At 41.1% G+C, this 11,419-nt stretch overlaps 1 protein-coding gene across 1 annotated transcript; it reads left to right on the forward strand.

Annotated features, from left to right (window-relative positions):
• The first annotated feature begins 10,072 nt into the window (after positions 1–10,072).
• On the forward strand, positions 10,073–10,920 carry LOC118489280 (patatin-like protein 2). The gene is made up of 2 exons (XM_035987077.1): positions 10,073–10,501; positions 10,597–10,920. Exons 1-2 carry the CDS (start codon positions 10,260–10,262, stop codon positions 10,631–10,633), a joined length of 279 nt encoding a protein of 92 aa, XP_035842970.1. The 5' UTR covers positions 10,073–10,259; the 3' UTR covers positions 10,634–10,920.
• The last annotated feature ends 499 nt before the right edge of the window (positions 10,921–11,419 follow it).

Raw genomic sequence — 11,419 nt, forward strand, 5'->3', positions numbered from 1 at the left:
CTGTAAGGTTAAAAGAATCAGCTTGTTTATAAAAGTGATTGTGAATATTATTTCTGAATGAATTACAATGATACAATACATCCCCTTATATAGGATACAACCTTATCTCTAAATATGGTAAAGATAAACACAATCACCTAATTACATAATATATCAGTATCAGTTAATAATAATAAATATAATGCCAACTGTCATGGCCTATAATCTCTCGGCTAATACTCCCCCGCAGTTTGAGTGTTGATGGGGCAGACGGTCAAACTGGACCTAAAGGACTGAAACAGCTGACGAGAGAGACCTTTGGTGAAGACATCCGCATACTGAAATGGAGCTGGGATATGAAGAACCCGAATATGACCAACACGAACCTTTTCCCTGACGAAATGAATGTCGATTTCGATATGCTTGGTACGATGATGTTGGACCGGATTATCAGACAAATAAACAGCAGAGACGTTGTCACAATATATGACCGTAGCCTGTAACAGCGGAACCTGCAACTCCAACAAGAGATTTCGGAGCCACGTGACCTCGCAACTGCGTTAGCGACCCCACGGTATTCAGCCTCAGCACTGGAACGAGAAACTGTCGGCTGACGCTTAGACGACCAAGAAATTAAGTTTTGTCCCAGAAAAACGCAATAACCACTGGTAGATCTGCGGGAATCAGGACACCCGCCCCAATCAGCATCAGAATATGCCACCAAATTATGAGCCGAAGATTTGATCATACGAAGTCCGTAGTCCAACGTGCCTTGTATGTACTGAAGAACCCGTTTCATAAAATTAAAATGTGGGTCATGTGGCTCGTGCATAAATAAACAAACCTGTTGGACAGCGTAAGAGATGTCAGGCCGAGTGAATGTAAGATACTGCAAAGCGCCTGCTAAACTACGATATAAAGTCGGGTCATGAAATAGTGGGCCGTCGGTAGCACTAAGTTTGGAGGATAAGTCGACAGGTGTTGCACACGGCTTACAGGCAGTCATAGAGGCCTGCGCAATGATCTCCTTAGCGTACTGAGTTTGATCTAAAAACAACCCATCAGACCGGTGACTGACCCGAATACCCAGAAAATGATGTAGACGCCCCAAGTCAGACATGGCAAATTCACGCGACAAAGTTTTAATGATATCATGTAGAAGGGCGTCATTCGAAGCAGTGAGGACGATATCATCCACATAGAGTAATAAATAAGCCATTTGATTGTCCCGAGTGTAGATAAAAAGTGAATTATCACAAGTACTGCTTCGAAACCCATTGGCAAGAATGTAGGTGGCAAATCTAGTGTACCACGCCCGAGGCCTGGGAAACGAGCATCATGAAAGCCTGGTGGTTGATGCATAAAAACAGTCTCATTCAAATGTCCAGGTAAAAACGTATTCTTGACATCCAACTGATGGATGGGCCAAGAGCGCGATACTGCAAGGGACAGTACAGTACGAATAGTAGCAGGTTTAACCACGGGACTGAAAGTGTCCTGACAATCAATGCCAACTGTTTGAGATTTACCATTGACGACTAATCTAGCCTTGTATCTCTCTAATGTGCCGTCAGATTTAAACTTGTGGCGAAACAGCCACATGCACCTGATAATAGGGTGATCAGACGGCCTAGGGACCAATTCCCAAGTCCCATTTTCCTGTAAGGCAGTAAACTCAGACTGCATGGCGTGCATCCAATTCGGGTCGGTTAAGGCCTGGTTATATGTGGTAGGAATGGGAGATATGGTGGTGGTATGGAGATAGTACTGTGGTGGTTTAAGGCTGCCTATTTTGGAACGGGTGGCCATAGGGTGTGAGGAGGTAGGGCGGTTGGAGGTCGAAGGCCCGGGTGGTGGTGGAGGGGCTGTACCAGAGGTGGAGGTAACCGGTTGTGGGTTAGAGGCCGATGGTGGCTGGTTTTGTGGCAGGTATACGGGTGGTGGAGGGGCGTTGGGCTTGGGTGCTAGTTGAGCTGGCCGGGGGCGGCGGCTATATGTGAAAGGGAAATGTGAGGTGGTTGTGGGTTTGACCGGTTGGTGGGGTGGTGCAGGTGGAGGCGGTATGGCCCGAGCAAAGGTGAACCCGGGAGGTGGGGCATCGTCCAAAAACTGGTACGTGTTTGGGGAAGAAGGTGTGGTGTATGGAAAAGTGGTTTCATCAAAAGTCACGTGCCGGGAGATGGTGACTTTGCCTGTAACAAGGTCGAAGCATCGGTACCCTCTGAAATCAGGTGGGTAGCCTAGGAATATGCAACGGGTGGCACGATGGTGTAGTTTGTGAGGTTGTGTGGCTGAGGCGTTCGGATAACACGCACAGCCAAAAACACGAAGGTGGTCATATGTAGGGTGGCGTAGGTAAAGGGCGTAAGTGGGTGTGAAAAAGTTTAGGCGTTTTGTGGGAAGTATGTTGTGTAAGTAGGCTGCAGTATGGAGTGCTTCGACCCAAAAGGTGGGTGGTAGTTGGGAATGTATAAGTAGAGAACGTATGATGTCGTTAAGGCGACGAATCATTCGTTCGGCCCGACCGTTTTGGGAGGAGGTTTGGGGACAAGAGAAACGAAAGAGGAGGCCGTTTTGAATGGCGAATGTTTTAAAAGCATTGTTATCAAATTCACCACCAAGATCACATTGAAAAGTTTTTATTTTTCGGTTAAATTGGGTTGAGATTAAACGGTGAAACTTGACAAATGTTGGGAATGTTTCAGATTTGTATTTTAAAGGATACACCCAAATAAAGTGTGAAAAATTATCAATCAAGACCATGTAATATTTGTAACCAGTTTTACTAAGGATCGAAGATGTCCAAAAGTCACAATGAATGATATCAAATGGTGAAAAGGTAAAGGAATTGGATGCAAAAAATGGTAAACGTTTACTATTAGAAACATGACATGAATGACAAAAACTATGTTTGTGTTTATTACATGAAAAATTGAAATAATGACTAAGTACATCCAAAACTTGAGCACCAGGGTGGCCTAAGCGATCATGCCATGGATGAGAAGCTGAGGTGAGGAAAGTAGCTTGAGCTAGTAATTCTGGTGGTGTTATTGGATAGAGATCCCCGGTACTATTGTGGCGGGAAAGAAGGCGGCCAGTGCGAAGGTCCTTCAAAGAAAAACCAAAGGGATCAAATTCAATAGAAACATTGTTATCACGCGTAAAGCGTCTAACAGAAATTAACTTTTTGATAATGGTAGGGCAGTAAAGGATTTTGAGTAGTATGTAAGTTCGGTTGGGGAGGTTTAGGTAACCTGTTCCAGACCCTTGAATTGGTAAAAACTCGCCATTACCGACTAAAATTTTACTGTTTATAGGAAAAGGATCAGGGGAAGTGATCATACCTTGGTCATCAGTGGCGTGAGAAGATGCCCCAGTATCCATAAGTCCTGGATCAGGATTGTTGACCTGCATTGACGCCATAGCAGCACTCAAATCTAAAGGACTGAGGGCGTTAAAACCCGTAGGCTGAGTGTTGAAGTAGTGGGCCTGTTGTGGACTGAAACCGGTTGGGTTTTGGGCCGTACTGAAGCCCATAGGCTGCTGATAAGAAGTGGGCTGCTGCTGCATGAACTGAACCGAGTTTGGTGGGGCCGTGGGCTGCTGATAAGAGGTGGGCTGCGGCTGTGAGAAGTGTGTTGGGGGTTGAAACGCAGGCTGCGTTGGATACGGACACGGTGGAGTGTTCCACCAGGCCCAAGGCGTATACGAAGGGCTGTTAGAAGACCACTGCGGCTGATAACCTTGCTGTCCACGACCACCGGACCCACGGCCACGGCTGCTGCGTCCACGGGCGCGTCCTCGGCCTCTGTTACGGCTGTAGTAAGAGGTTTGTTGGGGCTGCTGCGTATTGTTGTTGGTATATGGAGCGTTCTGGTGCGGCTGCTGCTGTAAAGATGGTGCAACAAGGACAGTTTGGCTTGTCTTTTGGCGAGCCTCCTGACGAATCAGTTCATCGTGGAGCATGCTTCGGGCGAGATCCCAGTCGGCGTTGTTGGCGTTTATCAGAGAGGCAGTGGTGTCAAATTCGATAGGTAGCCCACGAACCAACTGAAGGACCAACCGTTCCGCAGAGACGGGATGATCAACGTCCTCGAGTTGGTTGGCGAGGTCCTTCAAATGCTGACAATAATTGTCAAGGGACGAGCAAGCCGATAGGGTAAGGTTGCAAAAACGGGTTTCAAGTGCTCCTGCTCGAGCCTTTTCATTACTGAGATAAATTTTCTGTAGGCCGAGCCAAGCTTTAATCGCTGTTGGGCCAGCATCAATAATGCGTCCCAAAAGGTCATCAGAGACGGTGCTATAAATCCACTGCACTACCAGGGCATCAATTTCTTTCCACTGCTGGTATTCAGGTGATGTTTCTGCGGGTGGGTCTGTCCCATCAATATGGTCTATAACCTGATAGGCGACGGCATGAAGTTTGAATAATTTTACCTAGGAGGTATACGTAACCTTAACGCCATCTAACGTACGTATTTTGGACTGCACGTTAGTGACAGAATATGCTGGATGGAGGTGTGATTTAGACGGCTGATCCGAAGATTCAGCGTCTGGTTTCTTGCCGTCGGTCATGGTGGGAGCCGATTTAGGGTTTATCGAAAATAATGAAAAAGAAACTAAAGGGGATGGATTACAATGATACAATACATCCCCTTATATAGGATACAACCCTATCTCTAAATATGTTAAAGATAAACACAATCACCTAATTACATAATATATCAGTATCAGTTAATAATAATAAATATAATGCCAACTGTCATGGCTTATAATCTCTCGGCTAATAGTTTAAACATAATACCTGTCCCAGGTGCCCCTTTGAGATACCGTAAGACTTTGAAGGCTATCTTTGTGTGAGTGGCAGTGGGTTTGTGCATAAACTGAGATAGATAGTGTACAGAGTAAGCGATGTCAGGACGAGTATGGGATAAGTAAATGAGTTTTCCAACTAATTGTTGATATTGTGTAACGTCAACCGTATTGGTTTCCGCTTTGGTTAAATTTGTTAAAACGTGATTTTGTTCAATAGGACAACTAGCAGGTTTGCTGCCGCTCATCCCACACTCGTTTAGAAGGTCCATGCAGTATTTTCTTTGTGAAAGACACACCCCGTCGTTGGTTTTTATAACTTCAATCCCAAGGAAAAATTTCAATAATCCAAGATCTTTAATTAGAAATTCAGTTTTTAAAAGGATTTTGACCTCAATTATCTTTTCTTCATTGTTCCCAGTTAGAACAATGTCATCCACATAGACAAGAAGACACCATTTTTAGACATGATAAACATAGAGTGATCACATTTGGACTGATTAAAGCCGAATTTAACAAGTGTTTGAACCAGTCTTTCATTCCACATGCGTGGGGCCTGTTTGAGCCCATACAAGGACTTGTTTAATTTGCAAACTTTGTGTTGGTGCTTGACACTTAGACCATCAGGTAGACACATAAAGACTTCTTCCTTAAGCTGGCCATAAAGGAAGGCATTATTAACATCAAGTTGGTACATTGGCCAGTTATTTTGAACAGAAAGAGTGATGACACATCGAACAGTGACCATTTTAACAACCGGCGAGAAGGTTTCTTCAAAGTCTATGCCTTCTCGTTGGTTGAAACCTTTAGCGACAAGCCTAGCCTTAAACCTATCGATCTCTCCTGTGGACTTGTATTTGACTTTAAACACCCATTTACAACCAATGGGTTTTTTGCCACTTGGTAGATCAACTATTTCCCACCTGTTATTTCGGTGAAGAGCTGATAGCTCTTCATTCATAGCATCTATCCACCGTTTATCCTTAATAGCATCTTTATAGGTGGACGGTTCAATAATTTTATTCACATTGGCAGCCAAACAAATATTCTCCCTAGGCAAGTTGGAACAATCCACAAATTTATCACAACTATACTTGGCTTGACCAACAACAAAGTCATTAAATTTTTTTGGAGCAGAAACAGATCTAGATGGTCTCCTAATTGGCTGAGTACCCTCAGGAAGGTTTGATTCATAATTGCTACTGCTTGATTCAGCCCTCACAGGATCAGGTTCAACACTTGTGGACTCATGGCTGTTAGACAAACCATCAGACCCTAAAGACTGCTGTGTACCGTTCTCAGCAGTTGTTTCTACCTCATCACTGTGTTGCTGAGTCACAACAGGCGAATCAGTGACAGCCTTCTCTTCATCATCGGGATTTGTATCACTTGAAGTTTCAAAGTTGTCAAAGAAATTTAGTTGATTTGAAAGATTTGTGTTGTTTTGAACCGGATTGTTATTTTTGAAAGGAAAAACAGTTTCATGGAAGCTCACATCTCTGGAGAAAATGAACTTCTTTTGGTCTAAACTCCAGACCTTATAACCTTTTTTAAAGTTTGAATACCCCATGAAAACACATTTTTCAGCTCGTTCCTCAAGTTTATCAAAATTGTCTAAAATAGTGAAAAAACAAAGACAGCCAAAAACTTTCAAGTGATCAAGAGAAGGTTTGAACCCAAACAACATTTCATAAGGAGAACTACCATGCAACACAGAAGAAGGAAGCCTGTTAATTAAGTATGAAGTAGTAAGTACACATTCAGACCAGTATTTAAGAGGAACTTTTGACTGAAATAATAAGGCTCTTGCAACGTTTAGCAGGTGTCTATGTTTTCTCTCCACAACACCATTTTGTTGTGGAGTGTATGTACATGAGGTTTGATGTATGATACCTTTGGTTTTGACAAAATAAGACATTTGAGAGTTAATGAACTCTGAACCATTATCACTCCTAAAGATTTTAATGTTGACTTCAAATTGGGTTTTGACAAGATTGTAAAAACTTTGTATATTTTCAAAGACTCTGATTTGGACTTCATTAAATAGACCCAAACGGATCTGGTAAAGTCATCGACTATGGTGAGAAATATTTGTACCCTTCTATGTTTGTAACTTTGTATGGACCCTAAACATCCAAGTGTATCAAATCCCCTACTTTAGTTGACATGTGGTCACTTAGAGGGAAAGGTACCCTGTGTTGTTTGGCCTTGTGACAAATGTCGCAAGGGTTTGTGTTACTAGACTCAGAATTCATTTGCAAAATTTTTAAAACTTGTTCAGCAGGGTGACCCAATCTAGAGTGCCAGAGCTTTATTTTTTCAGTCTTACTCAAACAAGAGAAATTAGGACCTAGGGAATTACCACAGAAATATAAACCCTCAGTTTGTCTACCAGTCACCACGGTTTTCTTTGAGCATAAATCCTGAATGTAGCAAGTGTTTTCATCAAATATGACTCTAAGTTTGTTATCTTTTGCAAGCTTATATACAAAAATGAGGTTTACATAGTATTCAGGCACCACAAACACATCTTTCAAAATCACATAATCTAATAGTTTAAAGCATCCAATTTTAGTGACTTTAGCATCTGTCCCATTGGGATGCTTAATAGTTATGTTATATTCAGAAACATCAACCAGGTTGAACATATTTTCACTGGACATAACCATATGTTGGTTTGCACCAGAATCAATTATCCAATTTAAATTTTGTGTTGTAGAGCCTATAGAGTTAAAACAGAAGAAATTGTTGCAGTTTCCAAAGGAAGAGAAGGAATTAAAGCATTTACCTCCTACATTGGACTTATTAGTGTCTTTTGTTTTATTTTCATTCAGCAACCCTAGCAACTTAGAAAATTGATCAGCAGACAAAGTATTCAAGGAACTAGCACCTTTATCACACACAGAATTATTCACAGAGGGACCATTACTGTTATTAGCAGAACTATTAGATTTAGACCATTGGCCATTTTGGTTAGGTTTTTCTCTATAATTTGAAGGATAGCCATGCAACTCAAAACATTTATCAATAGTATGCCCAACTTTATTGCAACGAGTACATTTGAGATTAGGATTAGGGCCTTTGCTAAACCTTTTCCTGTTGTCATTAAAATTACTTGACTTCGCAGCAAACCCTACATTAGGAACTTTAGACCCACTATTTGATCCTCTATGAGATTCCTCTCTAGAAATAATAGAGAAGGCAGTTTTGATAGTTGGAAGAGGATCCCTAGTTAACAGATTGGTCCTAACCGGTTGATAAATGTCATCTAGGCCCATTAAAAATTGCATAAGTTTGATTAACTGGTTGAACTCATTGAATTTAGTAGAGGCATTGCAAGTACAAGAAGGTAATTGAAGCATAGCATCAAATTGTTTCCACATAGTGTTGATTTTATGATAATATTCAGAAACACTTGAACCATTTTGACTAACAGAGTTAATTTTCTGATACAAGCTAAACACAACAGACCCATCAACTTTGTCATATGTATCCTTTAAGTCATCCCAGACTTCTGAGGCAAGTTTTGAATAGACTTGACCCACATATAATTCATCAGATACGGAATTCAGAATCCAGGTAAGCACAATAGAATTACATCGATCCCACTGGCTAGCAAGAACATCATTGTCTTTAGACCTAGTACATGTTCCATCAATGAAACCTAATTTATTTTTAGCCATTAAAGCAAGTTTCATAGCATTTGACCATACCACATAGTTCTCAGTCCCTTTTAGTTTTATGCTAACTATTGTGAGCCCACTAGAGTCACTAGCATGAAGATATAACGGGTCACTAGCATCTAACTTGCTAATCAATGTTACCGCAGAATGATTTTTAGCATTTTTATCACCCATAATAGCAAGATAAGGAAACACAGAACAGAAACAATCAAATAAATAGATCAGCAAGACAAAAAACCAAACAGAAGGACAAATAAGAAAAGCATAGAAAGATGACCGGCGAAGCCTGGACAGAGGTCCGATCAGAGGTTCGTCACTGAAGGTGCCTCTGCAGACAATGACCAGGGAGCCACAACACAACACAACAGACCAAACCAGACTCAAAATGCAACAGAGTGAACCCTCTATGTGTCCCAATAATCAAACCGGTCTTGCCTAAAACCTGGTATCAACAATGCCTAGACACAAAACACCATGATGCAAAAAAAAAAGAGATAAGGGAAGGAACGATCTCACAGTGGGTGCAAGCCAACGAGATCAGGTCTGCAACCTTCATTTAGGGTTGCAAACACTGACCAGAGAGCCGGAAAGACACAAATCCTGTTGGTTTGCCCTGAAAAGAGACCAACGAGGATCTTCTTCACCAATCAGAGGAGAAACCACAGATTAGGGTTTCTGATGTAGCGCCGTCACAGCAACCAGCCGAAATTCCAAACCCTAGAAATTAGGGTTTCACACACCAAGATCAACACTGTCTCCACTGAGCCAGAAAGCAGTCCGGAAAGAGGGACCAATCCACAGGGTGCCGTCAGAACGGAGAAACCCTAGATCGGAAAACAGAGAAGGCAGACGGAGCTTTGAAATGCAGCGGAAAGAATCACCAGAGCCCTAGTCAACCTTGGGCTCTGATACCATGTTACAAATCTCAAGTCAAAGAAGGCACAGATTTATTCAATGAAATCAAGAACGGTTACAGCGTAGCAATCAACCAGTCATCACAGATTGACTGGTGAATCATATGTTGAACAAGATTACAAAACCAGAAACAATAAAGCCCCAATGAAATCACGTATTTTACTTGTGAGAGACAAAGGGAATAAAGGACACAAATGATTGGTAAGAGAGCAGATGATGCACGAGTGAAGACAGCAGCAGCAAGAGCTCCTTTTAAGGAGATGAAGCCCTAGCCAGCTGGAGCCCAAGGGAAGACAGCTGGAGCCCAAAAGAAAGCAAGGCCGTGACATAAGGAAAGCAGCCCAAAGCAGCATAAGAAGAGCACCCCAAAGCAGCTACCGGACCAAAGAACCAGCAAGCCCAAGCAACCTCTCAAACATAAAATAAATAAAAGGAATTAGAACCAACAAAAGGAGAAGCACATTTACACTGTTATTTTAACTCTTATCGATGGTGCGGTGGTCGCTAACAATCCGGTAGGCCAGCTTATAGTAGCTTACAGTTTAAATGTTTAATAGGTAGTGATAAAATATATGTGGTGTTATCCAAATACAGGTTATATAACATACAAACTACATTGATTATATCTATTTTTGTGTAGACTTTGGCTGCGATAAGTGAAGTAAGGAAATAACAACAGGAAGTCCCGACTTTTTTCCAATAAAGCCACTGGAATATGGTCGGTTTCTAGTTTTGTCATTAGGCACAGGGTCTCAGAAATTTCAAGAGAAGTATGACGCTACAAAGTCTTCTAGTTGGGGCATTTTAGGGTGGTTAGCCGGTGGTGGCTCTACTCCATTGGTGGATGTTTTCACTCAGGCTAGTGGCGACATGGTTGACTACCACATCTCTACCGTCTTCGAAGCCTTACATCCAATAGAAAATTATCTCCGAATTCAGGATAACACTCTAAGGGGTGACTTAGCTTCCATGGATTTAGCTACCAAAGAAAACTTAGAGAATCTCGTGAAAGTGGGTGAGGAGTTGTTGAAAAAACCAGTAACCAAGGTGAATCTTGGCACGGGCCTATATGAGCCTTATCATCATACTACCAATGAGATGGCTCTAAAAGAGTACTTTTTTTATCTTCAAACTATTTAATTATTATGATTTTCTATTAAAATATATAAGTAGTTAAGTATTTTCAACATTGTTTTAAATATGATAGGTTTGCAGCAATACTCCACAAGGAGAAGTATGTATGAGAACTAAGATCTCCGAATACTAATAGAGGAGGCATTAATCAAAGAAAGTTGATGGAAGACCTAACTACACTTTCGGAAAGAAGGCTAAACTCGGAGTCGATTCATCACTCTCTTCCACATTTACACAAGCTCGCCATGAACTAAGATTTCCCTATTCGGTTCAACTAGCTTTTATTTGGTTTATTATGTTTTTAAACTAGTAGTTTATCCTGTTTGGAGTACAATCTTTACTTTTTGGAATATATATCTAGGCTTTGGATGAAGAGAAAACCACCATGAGTTGTGACGATTTCTTGTGCGAGTTTTACTATCATTATTTACATAAACGTAGATGAACATGTTATAAAAACAAATGTAAAAAAATTCTGAGCAGCAGCCTTTTTACACCAATATAGAAAGCTACTGACATCAGTATTTACATCCATTGTAAGGATTTTACGGTGGTGTAAATCAAAAAAAAAAAAAAAAAAACTATTTCTATTGGAAAAGTTGATTTTTCTTTTTTTAGAATTTTTGGTAAAAAAAAAGTTTTTTTGAAAAAAAATTCGTTTTGGCCGAGTTCTCTCAAGTCATAGGAGTTATATATATAGGGTTAGGTTCATCTGTGGACAACCTCCTTGATTGTGAAAACTAGTGAACTAATCGTAGCCCTTAATTATCAATACACAAGTATAAACACAAATGTAAATCAACGGCCAGGATTTAATGATGAAAACATACTAGTGTATTTTACGATTTGATGATGTAAATCAATGACGAGAATTTGTTCACTCAGTTCATAAATAT

Source organism: Helianthus annuus, chromosome 2, assembly GCF_002127325.2.
Source record: "Helianthus annuus cultivar XRQ/B chromosome 2, HanXRQr2.0-SUNRISE, whole genome shotgun sequence".
NCBI lineage: Eukaryota > Viridiplantae > Streptophyta > Magnoliopsida > Asterales > Asteraceae > Helianthus > Helianthus annuus.

Coding starts and splice junctions, on each gene's coding strand:
- LOC118489280 (XM_035987077.1), top strand. CDS start 10,260: ATGGTTGACTACCACATCTCTACCGTCTTCGAAGCCTTACATCCAATA. Junction 10,502..10,596: donor AATGAGATGGCTCTAAAAGA/GTACTTTTTTTA, acceptor TAAATATGATAG/GTTTGCAGCAATACTCCACA.